We start from the raw sequence: 20,854 nt of genomic DNA, 5'->3' as shown, positions 1-20,854 counted from the left end.
ATGTACACACAACCCCTCAGCACTGTCATTCATCAGTCAGGTCACTCATACCATTTCTTTGAAGACGACTCCCAGCTCTACAACTCTGCTGTTCCCCCAGATTTTTCAGCTCTTGCCAGTAGTTTGAAAAATTGCATTGAGGATGTGCATGAGTCAGAACAAGTTGAAGATGAATGAGGAAAAAACTGAGCTAATTGTCGTTGGCACCAAATCAAAGGTAAATCCGGTCACCTCTACCTCTGTGTACATCTCTGGCTATGATATACCTTTCTCCCAGTCTGTGAGAAACCTTGGCATCTACATGGATGAAACACTGTCTATGGATGCACATGTCAAACACTTATGCCACACTCTATTCTGTCAGCTGCATAGGTTAGGCAAAATTTCCTTCTTCCTTTCCACTGCTGCTGCCAATAAACTTGCTGTTTCCTTCATACTATCTAGATTAGACTACTGCAACTCTCTTCTTGCTGGTCTCCCTGATAACAAACTAAATAAACTTCAGTGCATTCAGAATCATGCAGCCCGACTCATTCTCCATAAATCCAGGCATGAAAGTGCAACATCACTACTCTTCACTGGCTTCCTGTTAAAGCAAGAATTCAGTACAAAGTAGCCTGTCTCAGTTGACACCTCTCTGCTGCCAGTTCCTCGGTTCTCCCTTGAGACCTCAGGCAAAAAAAGTCTGTCTCTGTCTTTGCCCCCACAGTCTGGAACTCCCTGCTTCTGTCCTTCAGAAAAACCCAGCATTTTTCAGCTTTCAAAAAGAATTTAGACACATCTATTTCTACTTCATCTGGCATGATGCATACAAATGAGTGTTACTTGTGTATGGTGATGTGTTGTGGGGAGGGGGAAGGGCGTGACTGCTTTAAAATTTTTCATTTTAAAATGTACATTTTTATCGTATTGTGACATGTAACGGGTGATAAGAGTTGGAAGTTAATGTCCAGTTATTGTGATATGGTTTTTGTTTATTGTGATATTGGGAATAGTTTTAAGTATTGTGATAGGGTTTTCAAGTATTGTAATATGATATTGCATTGTTTAGGCATGTTCATGTGATGTGTATGATCAATGGGATGATTGTGTGTGTCTGTGTGTGTGCATAAATTTGTGCTTGAGTGTTTGTGGCTGACTGTAAAAGGGCAATGTAACTTTTTCAGTTTTTTTTTCATTCTTAGTGTTTTAACCCTTTCACTGCCAGGAAAAATAAGATTTAAGTGAAATCTATTTGCCAGGATTTTTTCACAAAAAACGGGTATAAATTTTCAGAAAAATTATGTGCTCTTTGTTATTGGAGAAAGACCCATAAAAGTATATATTTTCAGAAAGGTAAATGAATAAAGAATACAAAATACATGATGTTTTCCCATTTCATGTATTTTTAGTGACATGCTGTTGTTTTGAAATCAGTGTTTTGTTTTTTGTCACATTTTCAATTTGTTCATTACAAACATTAGTCAGGTAATTTGCACTAAAACATCATTTTTTCTGGACAAATGTATATCTGCACACACAAAATCATACTAAAACAACCAAAATAAAAATAAAAAAAATTTAAAAAAGAGATAGATACACAATGCATTGTGACTACTCCAAGTGATAATGTGGATGTGAGGCCATGCCCCCTCAGTCTCCACCCACCTACTCTTCACCCCTCTCACACGGTCACTTTATCCAGTTCTCATCAGACCGCGTTGGCTGAGTGCCAAGAAAATCGCTCACGCTATGTCCTGCTAATAATTCGGTCACTTCATGTCTGCTAAACCTGTACAGCTGGCATCACTCATTGATAGTCATATCTTGGCCACTCTCCTGATTGCTTCCTTTATTTTCTATCAAATCGTCCTATAAATGTTCATCACTGTCTTCTCCATTGAATTTACGCTTCAATTCTTTCTGAGCATCAGCTAAAGAAAGCAATCTTGGTTGATTTAGTTCGCCACAATTGCATGTTTTGAGCACGGCGTCAGTCCGACATTTTGTTCAGAGAGCGAGGAGAGGAGCCAGGCAAACACTGCGGCCAGTAACCCAACCAAAACGTTCAAATAAAAGACTGCCTCATGATGTTGATGGTGTATCTAGCTATGAATAGAATCTTAGAAATATTCCCCCAAGCTAAAGCTAAAGCTACCAGTCAATGAACTGAATGCAAAGCAGGGAAAAGTCTGAATGACGAGTTATCTCGTCATTGTGGCAGCGAAGTGTACATGCTTGCGATGATGAGTTACCTCGTCACATAGGCAGCCTACGGGTTAATGCATGTTTTAATCATCAGTATATGATGGGCGTAATAGCCGAGTGGTTAAAGTGTTTGACTTTCAATCTGAGGGTCCTGGGTTTGAATCGCGGCAACAGCATCTGGTGGGTAAAGGGTGGAGATTTTTCTGATCTCCCAGGTCAACATATGTGCAGACCCGCTCGTGCCTGAACCCTCTTTGTGTGTCTACTTGAGCAGAAGATCAAATATGCATGTTAAAGATCCTGTAATCCATGTCGGCTTCAGGTGGTTTACGGAAACAAGACCATACCCAGCATACACACCCTTGAAAACAGAGTATGGCTGCCTACATGGCGGGGGTAAAAACAGTCATGCATGTAAAAGCCCACAAACGAGTGAACGTGGGAGTTGCAGCCCACAAACGAAGAATTCAATTCAATTCAAAATACTTTATTATCTGCTTATGGGCGTATGTGTGCGTTTCAATCATTATAAAAAGGAGAATATTCAGTAAGATAATAATAACATGTAAAAAGACAATGCTTATCAGATAAAACCGAAAAACGAATGAGCAACTGGCACACCCTTCCTTGATCACAGCGTACATATGAACTATCATGTTAAAAGAAAACATTTAGGTAAGAAAACAAAAATTACATTTTAAGATAAAGTGAAATGATATAAAAGGAAAATATTCAGTAAGATAATTATAACATTTAAGAACATGAAAACAGTTGAAGGGTCAACACCACCACCAAGACTAAAAGCATGTAAAACCCCTTTCACACCCCTCTACGGCAAAACAATAACACTGAGCATGCGCACAACACGCACGCGCGTGCGCGCGCACACACACACACACACGCACACACACACACACACACACACACACACTTCTCCCCTCACCCCTCCCCTCACTTCTTTCTTTACACGCATGCATGCATACATATAGGGAAGAAAGACAACTGTCATCATAACAATAAACAAATCACAGGCAATGGAATAAAAACGTTATTTGAGCGAATCATTTATCACAGCAACAGCAGAGGGGGCAAATGATTTTTTGTACACATTCTCAGAAGAAGAGAAGAACCATCAGCTCATACATCATATAGCTCAGTTGAGCATGTTTTACATGAGAAGGCGCTTTATGAATTAGATTATTATTATTATTATTATCCCTCTATTCCATCCCTCCTCCCTTCCAACCCTCCCTGATCCATTCTCCTTCCATCCCTCCATCCCATCCCCCATCATTCCACCCTCCATCCTTCCCTCCCTCCATCCCCCATCACTCCACCCTCCATCCTTCTCTCCCTCCATCCCCCATCACTCCACCCTCCATCCTTCTCTCCCTCCATCCCCCATCACTCCACCCTCCATCCTTCTCTCCCTCCATCCCCCATCATTCCACCCTCCATCCTTCTCTCCCTCCATCCCCCATCATTCCACCCTCCATCCTTCTCTCCCTCCATCCCCCATCATTCCACCCTCCATCCTTCTCTCCCTCCATCCCCCATCATTCCACCCTCCATCCTTCTCTCCCTCCATCCCCCATCATTCCACCCTCCATCCTTCTCTCCATCATTCCACCCTCCATCCTTCTCTCCCTCCATCCCCCATCACTCCACCCTCCATCCTTCTCTCCCTCCATCTCCCATCACTCCACCCTCCATCCTTCTCTCCCTCCATCCCCCATCACTCCACCCTCCTTCCTTCTCTCCCTCCATCCCCCATCACTCCACCCTCCATCCTTCTCTCCCTCCATCCCCCATCACTCCACCCTCCATCCTTCTCTCCCTCCATCCCCCATCAATCCACCCTCCATCCTTCTCTCCCTCCATCCCCCATCACTCCACCCTCCATCCTTCTCTCCCTCCATCCCCCATCATTCCACCCTCCATCCTTCTCTCCCTCCATCCCCCATCACTCCACCCTCCATCCTTCTCTCCCTCCATCCCCCATCACTCCACCCTCCATCCTTCTCTCCCTCCATCCCCCATCACTCCACCCTCCTTCCTTCTCTCCCTCCATCCCCCATCACTCCACCCTCCTTCCTTCTCTCCCTCCATCCCCCATCACTCCACCCTCCTTCCTTCTCTCCCTCCATCCCCCATCATTCCACCCTCCATCCTTCACTCCCTCCATCCCCCATCAATCCACCCTCCATCCTTCCCTCCCACCATTGCTTCATCTCCCCCCCCCCTGCCCCCCTCATCCCCCACCCCCCTTCCTCCCTTCCTCCCTCAATCTCTTCATCCATCCCTTTGTCCCACCCTTGCTCTCTCTTACCATCCCTTCATCCCTCCCTCACTCCTCACTCCTTCCATCCATCCCTCCCTCCATCTCTCTATTTCTGTTTAATGCTGGATGATATTGAAAACTTGATGACAACTGAAGATGATGTGGATGATGTAAAAAAACATGATCATGATGTAAAAACAAAACATGATGATGTGAATGATGTAAAAGACCTGATGATGATGTGGATGATGTAAAAAGCATGATGATGACGTGGATGATGTAAGAAGACCGGTGAAAAATGTGGATGTCGTAAGCCAGATGATGAGTATGGTGATGTGGATGACTAAGTGAGCTAGGTGATGGTGATGATATAGAAAGTATGGTGATGGTGATGTGGATGATGTTGAATGCCTTTTGTTAATGTGGATGATGTAGCAAGCTGAATGGTGATGATGTGGACAATGAAAGATGAAGAGTTGAGCAGGAAAGAAGGTGGGGGTGATGTGAGTGATGAGGTGACATAATGTGTTTTCAGCACACACTGCAGGAGGCCACGGCATTGCTGACAGAGATTGAAGGGCTGGAGAGTGGAGGGACCATTGACGTGCTAACCTCAACCCTCACCCCCCGCCCCTCTGTTGACACCACCACCACCACCACCACCACCACCAGTGGCAGCAGTGTGGACACGCTGACAGGTATCACTATGCGGTCGTCTGTCCAAGTGGACCCCACCTCCACCACCTGCCCTCCCCTGGCCCTGTCCACTCCCTCTGCTCTTCATTCTACCTCTTCCACTGCCTCTTCCACTGCCTCTTCCACCGCCTCATTGACCACCTCCACTGCTGCTCCATCCGCTGCCTCCATCACCACGACTGCAGAAGAACCCACACCAGGGGGCAGCACTGAAGACATGCCGTCTTCTTCCTCCTCCTCCTCCACACTCACCTCCACCTCTGTCGTCACCACAGCAGCCAGCTCGTCCACGTCATCGACAATATCATCATCGTCGATGACAAGTTGATGATGAGGGAGAATGATGTGTTTTACGTCGTGGCCTTTGCTCAATGTGGTGGTGGAGTGATGGGGAGGAAGTCAGTGTGGTGGTGGTGATGTGATGGAGGAGAGAGACAGGGGGAGGGGGGGTTCAACTTGTGTACAGCTGTGAGCATGCCTTTCTCTTCTGCTGGACATGGGGCAGTGGTATTGTGTACATGTTGTCCATCATTGGTCAGCCTGACGTCATGTCCATTTTAAACTCTTGTGTGTGAGAGTGAGAGAGAGAGAAGTGGGTAGCATGTGCCCAAAGCGGTGTGTACTTTTAGGTGGAACCAGTTGTAATCTGGAGAATGTAATTGGCTGTCAGCTTTCTGTATGGAAACTTGAAACGCTCACTTCTTGCTGTGCACGCTTTATTGTCAGCAGACAGACAGTAGTGGTGTAGACAGGATATGGAGAGAGGAGAGACGTCAGCCAGGAACTGAGAACTCAGAACTGCAGCATTGCTCCACTAAGTGGCACCACTGAGGAACATAGGAATATACAGTGATGAGTTAGGAGGAATACACCATGAGGAAGTAGTTATAAGGTATCATGAGGAATACGCATGAGGAAATACAGTGACAAGGCGTCATAATGGATAAACCATGAGGAAATTGTGGTTAGGTATAATGAGGAATACACCATGAGGAAATAGTGATGAGGTATTTTGAGGAATACACCATGAGGAAATAGTGATGAGGTATCATGAGGGAAACAACATGAGGAAATAGTGATGAGGTATCAAGAGGAATACACCATGAGGAAATAGTGATGAGGTATCATGAGGAAATAGTGATGAGGTATCATGAGGAATACACCACATGGTAATACAGTGATGAGGTATCTTGAAGAATACATGAGGAAATAAGTGATATGATGAGAAATACACCATGAGGAAATAGTGATGAGGTATCATGAGGAAATAGTGATGAGGTATCAGGAGTACACCATGAGAAAATACAGTGATGAGGAGATACAGTGATGAGGTATTATGAGGACTACACCATGAGGAAATAGTGATGAGGTATTATGAGGAATACACCATGAGGAAATAGTGATGAGGTATCATGATGAAAACAACATGAGGAAATAGTGATGAGGTATGAGGACTACACCGTGAGAAATACAGTTATGAGGTATCATGAGGAAATACAGTGATGAGGTATGAGGAAATACAGTGATGAGGTATCGTAAGAAAGACACCATGAGGAAATAGTGATGAGGTATCATGAGGAAGACACCATAAGGAAATAGTGATGAGGTATTGTGAGGAGCACACCATGAGGAAATATAGTGATGAGGTATGAGGAGCACACCGTGAGGAAATACAGTGATGAGGTATCATGAGGAATACACCATGAGGAAACAGTGATGAGGTATCATGAGGAGCACACCATGAGGAAATACAGTGATGAGGTATCATGAGGAAGACACCATGAGGAAATACAGTTATGAGGTATCTTGAAGAATACATGAAGAAATAAGTGATGGGGTATGAGGAATACAAACTGAAATACAATGATGTATTTATCCAGCACTGTAAGGGCCAGGACATGGAGAAGACATGTTGTAAGGCCTGAGACCTTATGTCAGTGATTTATCTTACTGTGTGTTTTGGAATGGTGCATGTCCAGTGATTTATCTATGTGTGTTGGAATGATATGTGTCCAGTGATTTATCTCTCCATGTGTGTTAGAATGATGTGTGTGTCACTGATTTATCTTACTGTGCGTTTGGAATGGTGTATGTCCAGTGATTTATCTATGTGTGTTGGAATGATGGGTGTGTCAGTGATTTATCTCTCTATATAATATGTGTGTTGGAATGATATGTGTCCAGTGATTTATCTCTCTATGTGTGTTGGAATGATGTGTGTGTGATTGATTTATCTTACAGTGTGTTCTGGAATGGTGTATGTCCAGTGATTTATCTGTGTGTGTGTGTTGGAATGATGTGTGTGTCAGTGATTTATCTCTCTGCGTGTGTTGGAATGGTGTATGTCCAGTTATTTATGTCACTGTGTGTGTTGGAATGATGTGTGTCTAGTGACTGATGATGATGTGTGTGTCAGTGATTTATCTCTCTATGTGTGTTGGAATGGTGTATGTCCAGTGATTTATATTACTATGAGTGTTGGAATGATGTGTGTCTAGTGATTTATCTATGTGTGTTGGAATGATGTGTGTTCAGTGATTTACTCTGTGTGTTGGAATAATGTGTGTAAGTGATTTATCTCACCCTGTGTGTTGGATTGATGTGTGTGTCTAGTGATTTATGTCACTCTGTGTGTTGGAATGATGTGTGTCCCGTGATTTATGTCACCCTGTGTGTTGGAATGATGTGTGTGTACAGTGATTTATGTCACTCTGTGTGTTGGAATGATGTGTGTGTACAGTGATTTATGTCACTCTGTGTGTTGGAATGATGTGTGTGTACAGTGATTTATGTCACTCTGTGTGTTGGAATGATGTGTGTCCAGTGATTTATCTTACTCTGTGTGTTGGAATGTGTGTCCAGTGATCTATCTTACTCTGTGTGTTGGAATGATGTGTGTCCAGTGATCTATCTTACTCTGTGTGTTGGAATGATGTGTGTCCAGTGATTTATGTCACTCTGTGTTGGGATGATGTGTGTCCAGTGATCTATCTTACTCTGTGTGTTGGAATGATGTGTGTCCAGTGATCTATCTTACTCTGTGTGTTGGAATGATGTGTGTCCAGTGATTTATGTCACTGTGTGTTGGAATGATGTGTGTCCAGTGATTTATGTCACTGTGTGTTGGAATGTGTGTCCAGTGATTTATGTCACTCTGTGTGTTGGAATGATGTGTGTCTAGTGATTTATCTTACTCTGTGTGTTGGAATGATGTGTGTCCAGTGATTTATGTCACTGTGTGTTGGAATGATGTGTGTCCAGTGATTTATGTCACTCTGTGTGTTGGAATGATGTGTGTCCAGTGATTTATGTCACTGTGTGTTGGGATGATGTGTGTCCAGTGATTAATGTTACTGGTGTGTTGGAATGATGTGTGTCCAGTGATTAATGTTACTCTGTGTGTTGGAATGATGTGTGTCCAGTGATTAATGTTACTGGTGTGTTGGAATGATGTGTGTCCAGTGATTTATGTCACTCTGTGTGTTGGAATGATGTGTGTCCAGTGATTTATGTCACTGTGTGTTGGAATGATGTGTGTCCAGTGATCTATCTTACTCTGTGTGTTGGAATGATGTGTGTCCAGTGATCTATCTTACTCTGTGTGTTGGAATGATGTGTGTCCAGTGATCTATCTTACTCTGTGTGTTGGAATGATGTGTGTCCAGTGATTTATGTCACTCTGTGTGTTGGAATGATGTGTGTCTAGTGATTTATGTCACTGTGTGTTGAAATGATGTGTGTCCAGTGATTTATGTCACTCTGTGTGTTGGAATGATGTGTGTCCAGTGATTTATGTCACTGTGTGTGTTGGAATGATGTGTGTCCAGTGATTTATGTCACTCTGTGTGTTGGGATGATGTGTGTCCAGTGATTAATGTTACTGGTGTGTTGGAATGATGTGTGTCCAGTGATTAATGTTACTGGTGTGTTGGAATGATGTGTGTCCAGTGATTAATGTTACTGGTGTGTTGGAATGATGTATGTCCAGTGATTAATGTTACTGGTGTGTTGGAATTATGTATGTCCAGTGATTAATGTTACTGGTGTGTTGGAATGATGTATGTCTAGTGATTTATGTCACTGTGTGTTGGAATGATGTACGTCCAGTGATTAATGTTACTGGTGTGTTGGAATGATGTGTGTCCAGTGATTAATGTTACTGGTGTGTTGGAATGATGTGTGTCCAGTGATTAATGTTACTGGTGTGTTGGAATGATGTATGTCCAGTGATTTATGTCACTGTGTGTGTTGGAATGATGTGTATGTCCAGTGATTTATGTCACTCTGTGTGTTGGAATGATGTGTGTCCAGTGATTAATATTACTGGTGTGTTGGAATGATGTATGTCTAGTGATTCATGTCACTCTGTGTGTTGGAATGATGTGTATGTCCAGTGATTTATATCACTCTGTGTTGGAATGAAATGTGTCTATTTTGATTTTGTACTACTCAGGTAGACCTAAAACAATACAATGTAACCTGATACCTTTTTTTGTGTGTGTAATCTGATACCTTTTTTTGTGTGTGTGCTTTTTTTGCTTTTTTTTTTTTAACATTGTTGGTACCTTTGAAAAGAATGGTGACAGATCAGTTTCTTAGTTGTGTCTGTCAGTCAATTACTTGAATTGATAGTGTGATTTCAGTTGTATCATGATGGTTTCAGTTCTAATAAGATGAGATGCTTATTTCAGTTGTATCATGATAGTGTGATTTCAGTTGTATTATGATGAGATCATGTGAATTCAGTTGAATAATGTTGATTTCTCTTCTATCATGGTTAGGAAAGAACCTAGTCATGTATGGTCATGTCTGTGGTAATCAGGAAAGCACAGTGATATAGTAAGGTCTGTCATTGGCGTCAGAAGTAGATGATAAAGAAGCAAGGTCTGTCATTGATGAAGTAAGGTACATCATTGTTGTCAGAAGTAGATGGTAGTGAAGTTAGGTCTGTCATTGGTGTCAGAAGTAGGTGATGATGAAGTAAGGTCTGTCATTGGTGTCAGAAGTGGATGGTGCTGAAGTAAGGTCTGTCATTGGTGTAGAAAGTGAATGATGAAGTAAGGTCAGTCATTGATGTCATAAGTAGATGATGATGAAGTAAAGTCTGTCATTGGTGTCAGAAGTAGATGATGAAAAAGTAAAGTCTGTCATTGGTGTCAGATGTGGATGATGCTGAAGTAAGTTCTGTCATTGGTGTCAGAAATGGAAGGTCAAGGCTGCAGTCACCACATGGCACCTGGTAAAGTCAGTCTAGTCGTCATGACTGTCAGAAATCATTTCACATTTTTAGGGCACCCACAGATCCATTTACATTGTGACTGCGCTGCCAGGTGTGGTGGTGACTGCCAGGTGTGGTGGTGACTGCATTGCCAGGTGTGGTGTTGACTGCCAGGTGTGATTTTGACTGCCAGGTGTGGTGGTGACTGCCAGGTGTGGTGGTGACTGCCCTGCCAGGTGTGATGTTGACTGCCAGGTGTGGTGGTGACTGCACTGCCAGGTGTGGTGTTGACAACACTGCCAGGTGTGGTGGTGACTGCCCTGCCAGGTGTGGTGGTGACTGCCAGGTGTGGTGGTGGTGATGAGATGTCCGGTGTGGTGGTGATTGCCAGGTGTAGTATTGACTGCACTGCCAGGTGTGGTGGTGACTGTCAGGTGTGGTATTGACTGCACTGCCAGGTGTGGTGGTGGAGATGTGATGTCAGGTGTGGTGGTGACTGCACTGCCAGGTGTGGTGTGGTGGTGAAAGCCAGGTGTGGTATTGACTGCCCTGCCAGGTGTGGTGGTGACTGTCAAGTGTGGTATTGACTGCCCTGCCAGGTGTGGTGGTGACTGTCAGGTGTGGTATTGACTGCCCTGCCAGGTGTGGTGGTGATTGCACTGCCAGGTGTGGTGGTGACTGTCAGGTGTGGTATTCACTGCCCTGCCAGGTGTGGTGGTGATTGCACTGCCAGGTGTGGTATTGACTGCCCTGCCAGGTGTGGTGGTGATTGCACTGCCAGGTGTGGTGGTGATTGCACTGCCAGGTGTGGTGGTGACTGCACTGCTAGGTGTGGTGGCGACTGCCAGGTGTGGTGGTGACTGCACTGCCAGGTGTGGTGGTGACTGCACTGCCAGGTGTGGTATTGACTGCCCTGCCAGGTGTGGTATTGACTGCCCTGCCAGGTGTGGCGGTGACTGCCAGGTGTGGTGGTGACTGCCAGGTGTGGTATTGACTGCACTGCCAGGTGTTGTGGTGGAGATGTGATGTCAATATGTTGTGACAGCAGTTGGGAATGGTGCTGTGTTCAGGAATTTGGTCATTCAATTGGTCAGTCAGTCAGTCAGCTGTGTGAGTGTGATGATCAGCATGAGGTCAGTGCTGCCAGTCCTGTTTCCTGCTATGTGGGCCTCTGGCTGTTTTCTGCTGTCTGCTCTTCACCACCAAGCTGTTTCCTAGCTGGTTTCAGTGTCTGGCTGTTTACTGCTGTCCGCTCTTTACCACCATGCTGTTTCCTAGCTGGTTTCAGTGTCTGGCTGTTTACTGCTGTCTGCTCTTCACCACCAAGCTGTTTCCTAGCTGGTTTCAGTGTCTGGCTGTTTACTGCTGTCCGCTCTTTACCACCACACTGTTTCCTAGCTGGTTTCAGTGTCTGGCTGTTTACTGCTGTCTGCTCTTCACCACCAAGCTGTTTCCTAGCTGGCTTCAGTGTCTGGCTGTTTTCTGCTGTCTGCTCTTCACCACCAAGCTGTTTCCTAGCTGGCTTCAGTGTCTGGCTGTTTACTGCTGTCTGCTCTTCACCACCAAGCTGTTTCCTAGCTGGCTTCAGTGTCTGGCTGTTTTCTGCTGTCTGCTCTTCACCACCAAGCTGTTTCCTAGCTGGCTTCAGTGTCTGGCTGTTTACTGCTGTCTGCTCTTCACCACCACGCGGTTTCCTAGCTGGCTTCAGTGTCTGGCTGTTTTCTGCTGTCTGCTCTTCACCACCACGTGGTTTCCTAGCTGGCTTCAGTGTCTGGCTGTTTACTGCTGTCTGCTCTTCACCACCACGCTGTTTCCTCTGCTAGCTTCAGTGTCTGGCTGTTTTCTGCTGTCTGCTCTTCACCACCACGCGGTTTCCTAGCTGGCTTCAGTGTCTGGCTGTTTACTGCTGTCCGCTCTTCACCACCATGCTGTTTCCTCTGCTAGCTTCAGTGTCTGGCTGTTTTCTCCTGTCTGCTCTTCACCACCAAGCTGTTTCCTCTGCTAGCTTCAGTGTCTGGCTGTTTTCTCCTGTCTGCTCTTCACCACCAAGCTGTTTCCTCTGCTAGCTTCAGTGTCTGGCTGTTTTCTCCTGTCTGCTCTTCACCACCAAGCTGTTTCCTCTGCTAGCTTCAGTGTCTGGCTGTTTTCTGCTGTCTGCTCTTCACCACCACAATTTCCTAGCTGGCTTCAGGTTAGGACAAATTAATCCTGACCATGTTAACAACTGTCCAAAACTTGTATTATGGCTTGTGTAACTGGTACAAATATGTCCATAGCTGGATAAAGTGTATCCACAGATGACATTTATTTATCCTTGTGCATAGTTGAACTGGTGACAGATTTCTGTTGTGAGCAGTGGTTGTCATTGGCAGGAAGAGAGAACGAGGGTATGGCCTTACTGTGCTGACACGACTAGTCTTGATTTAAAGTTGGGTGTGGGGTGGGGAGAGTGGTAAGATTATAGTTGTATACATTGGGGGTTATGTTGGGGATCATAGTTAGATCAGATATGGATCATGTGGGGGATCATAGATCAGATAGGGATTATGTGGAGGTCATAGTTGGATCATATAGGGATCATGTAGAGGTCATAGTTGGATCAGATAGGATTATGTGGAGGTCATAGATGGATAAGGAGATAATGTATGGGATACTTGTATAAAACTGCATGAGACCTTGTCTTGCTCGATGTGGACTGTTGCAATGTTATTGTTTGGCTTTAGTTGACGGTGGTCAGGCCATCTTGCTTGGCTGTTGTTTGGATGGATGTTGACCTCTGTCAGGTCATTGTTTGGATGGATGTTGACCTCAGGATGTTGACCTGTCAGGTCATTGTTTGGATGGATGTTGACCTCTGTCAGGTCATTGTTTGGATGGATGTTGACCTGTCAGGTCATTGTGTGGATGCACGTTGACCTGTCAGGCCATTGTTTGGATGGATGGATATTGACCTCTGTCAGGTCATTATCTGGATGCATGTGACCTCTGTCAGGCCATTGTTTGGATGGATGGATGTTGACCTATGTCAGGTCATTGTTTGGATTGTGGATGGATGTTGACCTATGTCAGGTCATTGTCTGGATGCATGTTGACCTCTGTCAGGTCACTGGATGGATGCTGACCACTAGATGGATGGAAGGCAATTCCTTGGTGTAGAATACCGACAGTGTACAGTGAGGACTTTGCCTGGGTGTGACTGGCACTGACACAGCACAGAGACATGGCACAGTGCACAGAGGTACACCTGATTTTGTGAATGTAAAAATAAGCATGCATTTCGTATTGTAACAGTGTAAAATAGATTTTGTGACGCCTTCCCTGTGATACATTGTAACAGCAAGAACCTGTCACTGTTACCAGTCATTGATCAGGGAGGGACCTTAGTGTAACTCCCTCTTTGCTACATCCTTGGTTACATTGACTGCTATACCCAACCTCAGATTATTAGTGATTGGCGTATTTTATTACTGGCTTGAAAAATGAGACATGTCCTGATGTACCTGTGACTGGTGTAGTGAGGCATGTCCTGATTTATTGGTGACTGGTACAGTGAGGCATGTCCCGATTTACCAGTGACTGGTGTAGTGAGGCATGTCCTGATTTATTGGTGACAGGTATAGTGAGGCATGTCCTGATTTACCTGTGACTGGTGTAGTGAGGCATGTCCTGATTTATTGGTGACAGGTATAGTGAGGCATGCCCTGATTTATTGGTGACAGGTATAGTGAGGCATGCCCTGATTTACCTGTGACTGGTGTAGTGAGGCATGTCCTGATTTATTGGTGACAGGTATAGTGAGGCATGCCCTGATTTACCTGTGACTGGTGTAGTGAGGCATGTCCTGATTTACCTGTGACTGGTGTAGTGAGGCATGTCCTGATTTATTGGTGACTGGCGAAGTGAGGCATGTCCTGGTTTATTAGTGACTGACTGGTGTTGTGAGGCATATCCCTGTTGCTCCACACAGGTATGTCAGCATCCTTGTGGCTCCACACAGGTGTGTCACGGTATCCTTGTGGCTCCACACAGGTGTGTCACGGTATCCTTGTGGCCCCACACAGGTGTGTCAGTGTCCTTGTGGCTCCACATTGGGCTTTTGAATACCGTTTTATTTAAAACAGAAATCTTCTGCCAGTATTGGAGAGAGATGGCTTGTTGCCACCCAAATATGTGTAATCAGTGTATAATCAATCAAGTGTTCCGCCTTTTGCTTTTTTTTTCTCTATGGTCCGTTTTGGGTTACACTGTTAATCCTGTTCAGGACGGCATAGCGTCATGTCCTGGAAACTTGTTATTTTCAAAGACAAGATGTAATTGTTCAGCTGGATGATGAGAGAGTGCCAGGCATGTGATGTCCCGTCATTTTGAAGTGGTCTTTTCATTTATTGAGAGCACTTAACTGGGAATCAGAATGCTCATATGGAATGAAAGATATGCAGTTCTGGTGCAACCACCTTCTTTTCTACCATTCTTAAGAAACTGTAATGTTTATATGCTGAAATACATTCATTCAATGAATGATGATGATGCTTTGACAAAAGGGGAAAAAAAGCTGACAGGGTGTGTGTTGTGAGAAGTGAAAAGTACTGAATGTGCAAGTATATATGGACAGACGGACATGGGGACTGACACTGACAGACATGGGGACTGGACTGACACTGACAGACATGGGGACTGACACTGACAGACATGGGGACAGACAGACATGGGGACTGACACTGACAGACATGGGGACTGGACTGACAGACATGGGGACTGGACTGACACTGACAGACATGGGGACTGACACTGACAGACATGGGGACAGACAGACATGGGGACTGACACTGACAGACATGGGGACTGACACTGACAGACATGGGGACTGGACTGACAGACATGGGGACAGACATGGGGACTGACACTGACAGACATGGGGACAGACAGACATGGGGACTGACACTGACAGACATGGGGACTGGACTGACAGACATGGGGACTGACACGGGGACAGACATAAAACGTATGTGCCAGACAGAGAGAGTTAGCATGTGTATCTGTGTGTCCCCACTTGTCAGTCTCTCTCTCTCAACACTGACAAGAGATTCCTTTTTTAATCCAGGTCAACAGATCTGATACACAGTGTCCAAGAGCCGCAGTATGACACAGCTCCCTGCAACTCATGTCTGTCAGTTCCACAGATCTAAGAAACAAACACTGCATCAAAACAGAACCGCAGTAAAACCAGGTTCGTCTGAATGCGCTTCTACAACAAACATTGCAACACAACACAGCCCCCTGTACGCTGGGCTTCCCCTGAACGCAGTTCAACAGATCCAAGAGAGAACACATCGAGTTAGTACACAACCCATGCAACACAGTTGAAGTGCGTCAGCGTTTCAGAGCACAAGACAATCTGGTGTGAAGCGTCACAGACATCGACAGCTTTTAAGTCTGGCACCTGGTATGTCCCCCCCCCACACCCCCCTGTCAGTGGGTCACCAAGCTGTCAGTGACCAACTGTCAGTGGGTCACCAAGCTAGATGACACGGGTCAGCCTGGGTGGTGCCTGCCATGACCCCAAGGGCAAACAACTCTCCTGACTGTGCACTCCATGAAAAGCAGACAGGTAGAACAGAGGGAGAAGCTGAGCAGCACTGATTATTGCACAGAGTGGCCCCACAACATGGCAGACACCAGCTGTCGACGTCTGTGACAATTTGGCAAACACACCATGTTATGCATCACACAATGTTTTCTTCAACACAACAATGCCATAGAAAAAAACCCAACAAAAAACACAAGAGATTACTGTATACTCAACATATCAAAAACATTGTGAAAATCACTGTATTCCATCTGACACCAGTGGGCTGAAGTGGACACAGGTACTGTCTACAGGTGTAGAAAGAAGTGACTGCAGCCAGACACCTGTGTGCAGTAACCCCGCCTCTCCTTGACACATCACTCCTCCCCTACCACTACTGTACACCCCACCACTAAACACCCCCACCTCCCACCCCACCATTCACACCAAACCCTGTCACCTGATTTCCCTCCTCCCCCACGCCCCCTGTCCCTCACACCTACCCCCTGACAACTGACACACAATTCTGGTCTCCAGTATACTGCAAACTGCGGGGAAATCACCACAGCTCACTATATCTGAGTGGAACAATCACTGCAGTATAGTATGTAGTATATTATATCTGGGTGGAACAATCACTGCAGTATATTATGTCTGGGTGGAACAGTGATCAATCACTGCAGTATATTATGTCTGGGTGGAACAATCACTGCAGTATATTATGTCTGGGTGGAACTATCAATGCAGTTCATGATGTCAGACCTAACCAATGTTACACATGACACAAGTGACCCAATCAATGTAACACCACCCAGAGACCTACCCAGTCTTACACACCAGTGAAATGACCCCACCAATCTTACACACCGCCCCAGTAACTGACTCACCCAATCTTACACACCACCTCAGTAAATGGCCCACCCAATCTTACACACCACCCCCAATAACTGATCCGCCCAATCTTACCACCCATGTAACTGACCCACCCAACCTTACCATCCCAAAGATGGACCCACCCATCTTACACACCACCCCAGAGATGGACCCACCCAATCTTACACACCCCATTAACTGACCCACCCAATCATACACAGCACACCTGTCTATCCCTGACCTTTGAGGAGCAGTGGGGAAGGGGAGGTAGCAGTGATAAAGGCGGCCAGAGGGAGGAGAGAGAGCGAAGGCCAAAGGGTGAAGTGATCAGTACAGGAACACACACACACCACACCTTGCTATCTGTCTACAAGAGGACTGCAAGCCTGCACTGCCCAACACCACAAGCACACAGTCTGCCCAAGGACACCGTGACGTCCACTCAGTCAGGACTGCACTCACACTCAGGCACTCGCACACACCTCACTACAAAGTGTTCATGAGGACAGCAGAGCTACAGACAGGCACATTCTACTTATGTTGCTCCAAGCCTCGAGTCATACCATCCCATGCTGACCACTGACTTTCACCGCCCAGAACAGTCCTCGCTCACCCTTAGACACTGACTGCACTGATACAAGTACACATCCACACATAAGTGATCTGCCTGTTGACAACTACAGACCTGCACACACACACACACACACACACACACACAAACACAGCACATGTCCTGCCTACACTGTTTCTGCTTTCTAGGTGTCTGTGTTTCCACTGGTATGCACACAGCCACACACCCGTGATATGTGCACACCAAAACAAGAAAAAAAAAAAAAAAGCTGCAAAATCAAAAAAGAAGAAAAGAGCACACTATCCCAAAAGAAGGAGAGTGATCACCTGTCCTTACAATGACCATCGTCCAAGGCAATGCAGAGAACAGCAACATCCTTCAGGAGGATATGACATACAGTGACCCCCCCTCCCAACCCCCCCCTCACACCCCCATTGCTAAGATCCACAGGCCAGACAATGCCCATTGCAACGTTGAGTGTGGCCCCAGGCTGGCCAGCACACGCATCCACACTCACACACATCCACAATCACACACCCCTCCACACGCTCCATGCACACAAACACACATAACCATGCACACGCATGCACACACACACACACACAGTGAAGAGAGAGCTGACCACAGTCTAATGTCTAGTCCCAACATCTCAAAAGTCAGCAAACTCTTTGGCACACTTCTCTGTGGACGAAATGCGCAGAGGTTCCTCTTCGTAGTCGTCAAAGTTACACGTATCCCCTCCACCTCGGGTCTTCGGCGTGAAAGGGGCGTCCACCTGTGTAATGTCACAGTGCATATTTTACATACCTCTCATATACATGTATAACATCACAGTGTACACTTTACATACCCCTCACACACCTGTGTAACATCACGGTGTACACTTTACATACCTAACTTTACATACCCCTCACACACCTGTGTAACATCACAGTGTACACTTTACATACCTCTCACACACCTGTGTAACATCGCAGTGTACACTCTACATGCCTCTCAAACACCTGTGTAACATCACAGTGTACACTCTACATGCCTCTCAAACACCCGAGTCAATGTCACAGTGTACACTTTACATACCTCTCACACACCTGTGTAACGTCACAGTGTACACTTTACATACCTCTCACACACCTGTGTAACGTCACAGTGTACACTTTACATATCTCTCACATACCTGAGAAATACCACAGTGTATATTTTACATACCTCTCATACACCTGTGTAACATCACAGTGTACACTTTACATATCTCTCACCAGCGTAACGTCACAGGGTACACTTTACATACCTCTCACACACCTAAGTAATGTCACAGTGTATATTTTACATACCTCTCATACACCTGTGTAAGATCACAGTGTACACTTTATAGCACAGATTCAGAAAGAAACAATCTTGTGTCAGTCAGCTGATAGGTCTTATGGACAAAATCACATACAGCAGGGAAAAAGGCAAGCAGGTTGACATGTTAGTCATGGATTTTGCAAAAGCCTTCAACAAGGTGCCGCACTCACTCCTGACCTACAAACTACAGCACTACGGAATCACCAGCCACATTAACAACTGGATCTGAAGCTTCCTATCTAACAGAAGGCAGACAGTTGTCGTCGATGGTGCTACGTCCAAGTTTGCGCCTGTAGAGTCAGGAGTACGTCAGGGAGTACTTCAGGGCTCTGTGCTAGACCCCTGCCTCTTCCTGCTGTATATTAATGACCTTCCAGAGGGACTGTCATCCACTGCACAGCTATTTGCAGATGACACGGCTTGCCACAAGGAAATCAACAACGCTGCCGATCAACACGCTCTGCACAGTGACTTGGACAAACTTGCGAAATGGGAAGATGTCATTTCACCCGGACAAATGTGAAGTCCTGCACTTTGGCAAGAAATGGAAAACAACGTACCATCTGCGTGATCACCCACTAAAATCCTCCAGTGAAGCCAAGTTCCTCGGTGCCACGATATCCACCGACCTTAGCTGGAAAAAACACAACGACGACGTAGCAAGCAAAGCCAACAAGACCTTAGGCTTTCTTCACCGAAATCTGAAGACCAGCGCCATCTCGATCAAAGACTGCGCTTTTAAGGCCCTAGTACGACCCCAGCTTGAATATGCCTGCCAGATTGGGATCTGTACCGAGTAAACAACACACAGACCCTACAGAAGTCAAAAAAAGGGCCGCCTGCTGGGTGGTAAATCGCTGCTGTCAAACGTCCAGCATGGAAGAAATGCTACACCAGCTAAGTTGGGCATCATTAGAAGAACGGCGAAAGAGATCCCGCCTGATAGCGATGCACAAGTTCCACCATGGAGACATAATCATCAACACCACATGAGCACCAACTTTTCAGAAGCCCAAGCACAACACCAGGCATTCCCACGATCAACGGTACACCACGGAACCCCCCCCCCCCAAGGCCCCCCTTCTCCAGCCGCCCCCTCCCCCCCATCCTTCCCCCAACTCCCAAATTCCTTCCCACCCACAACAAAGTACGGCCTACCAACACTGTCTAGAGGTCTGAAATAGGGGTAGGTGGTCCCAGCCCCCTTAGTTAGGCACTGACTACCCAAACAAACCCCACAACAGCAAACCGGAACCTTAGTAAATGCCCGAATCTTCAACTTGATGAAGGCAGACAGATATGAAAGAAGAAGACCTTTTTGTTGCTGCTGTTGTTGGAAGGGTGGGTGGATGGGGGAGCAGGAGATTTTTTTTTTCCTTGTTTTTTTTCTCTTTTTTATTTGTGAAGAACTTGTTTTTGTGCATGCATTTTTCTTACCCCTCCCCCCAGAGGGCTGCATGTAAAAAAGCAATTGTGCTTATTCCCTTACCCTCGTGAAATAAAAGTTTGTTCATTCACACACTGCCGACCATACCCCCTTCTCTGCCTTCCCCCTCCCCTCCTCTCTGCTCCAACCCCCCCCCCCCCCCCCCCGCCCCCCTCCCCCACCAGCCTCCCCTTACTCCCACCTTTCTCTGGTAGATGGCGATCCAGTCAGTGGCAGAGAACCACTTGTGGTTCTTGATGTCGTTGACAGCGTTCTTCAGGTTCCCAAACCTCTTGGTCAGGTCCACCTGCAGCAGGTTCCTCAACAGGTCCTTCAGATCGGAGCTGAAGTGGGACGGGAACCGAACCTGGCATCACACCACATGGACCACATCACACCTGGCATCACACACCACATGGACCACATCATACCTGGCATCACACCCACCACATGGACCGCATACCTGGCATCATACATCACACAGACCACATCATACCTGACATCACACACATGGACCACATACCTGGCATCACACAAAACACGGGCCACATCATACCTGGCATCACACACAACATGGACCACATCATACCTGGCATCACACACCACATGGACCACATTATACCTGGCATCACACACCACATCATACCTGGCATCACACACCACATCACACCTGGCATCACACACATGAA

General features: G+C 46.0%; 3 protein-coding genes across 6 annotated transcripts in view; 1 reads left to right on the top strand and 2 right to left on the bottom strand.

Annotated features, from left to right (window-relative positions):
• Nucleotides 1-11,269, top strand: part of LOC143279915 (ubiquitin carboxyl-terminal hydrolase 24-like) — a 132,141-nt gene extending 120,872 nt beyond the window's left edge. The window contains exons 59-61 of one of the 3 annotated variants that reach the window (XR_013054969.1): nucleotides 5,004-10,109; nucleotides 10,150-11,048; nucleotides 11,188-11,269. Coding sequence is in view for 1 of the 3 variants with exons in the window: in XM_076584244.1 (XP_076440359.1) it covers nucleotides 5,004-5,492 (489 nt within the window). In the remaining 2 variants the exon portion in view is untranslated. The other 2 variants (XR_013054968.1, XM_076584244.1) reach the window with 2 other exon arrangements.
• Nucleotides 11,270-13,814: 2,545 nt separating this feature from the next.
• On the bottom strand, nucleotides 13,815-14,263 carry LOC143280276 (uncharacterized; the record flags this gene model as incomplete). The annotated part of the gene is made up of 2 exons (XM_076584907.1): nucleotides 13,815-13,978; nucleotides 14,163-14,263. Coding segments are annotated over 2 exons (261 nt in total), but the record flags the coding sequence as incomplete, so codon positions are not given.
• Nucleotides 14,264-15,461: 1,198 nt separating this feature from the next.
• The window catches only part of LOC143279914 (cAMP-dependent protein kinase catalytic subunit beta-like), a 57,796-nt gene continuing 52,403 nt past the window's right edge, over nucleotides 15,462-20,854 (bottom strand). For both annotated transcript variants that reach the window (XM_076584243.1, XM_076584242.1), the window contains exons 9-10: nucleotides 20,368-20,532; nucleotides 15,462-18,167 (exon numbers count right to left, since the gene is read on the bottom strand). In XM_076584243.1, coding sequence (XP_076440358.1) covers nucleotides 18,042-18,167; nucleotides 20,368-20,532 — 291 coding nt within the window. In that variant the 3' untranslated portion in view covers nucleotides 15,462-18,041. The remainder of the gene's footprint in view (nucleotides 18,168-20,367; nucleotides 20,533-20,854) is intronic.

The sequence above is a fragment of the Babylonia areolata genome, chromosome 3, assembly GCF_041734735.1.
Source record: "Babylonia areolata isolate BAREFJ2019XMU chromosome 3, ASM4173473v1, whole genome shotgun sequence".
Taxonomy (NCBI): domain Eukaryota; kingdom Metazoa; phylum Mollusca; class Gastropoda; order Neogastropoda; family Buccinidae; genus Babylonia; species Babylonia areolata.
This window is presented reverse-complemented; position numbering and strand designations above follow the sequence as displayed.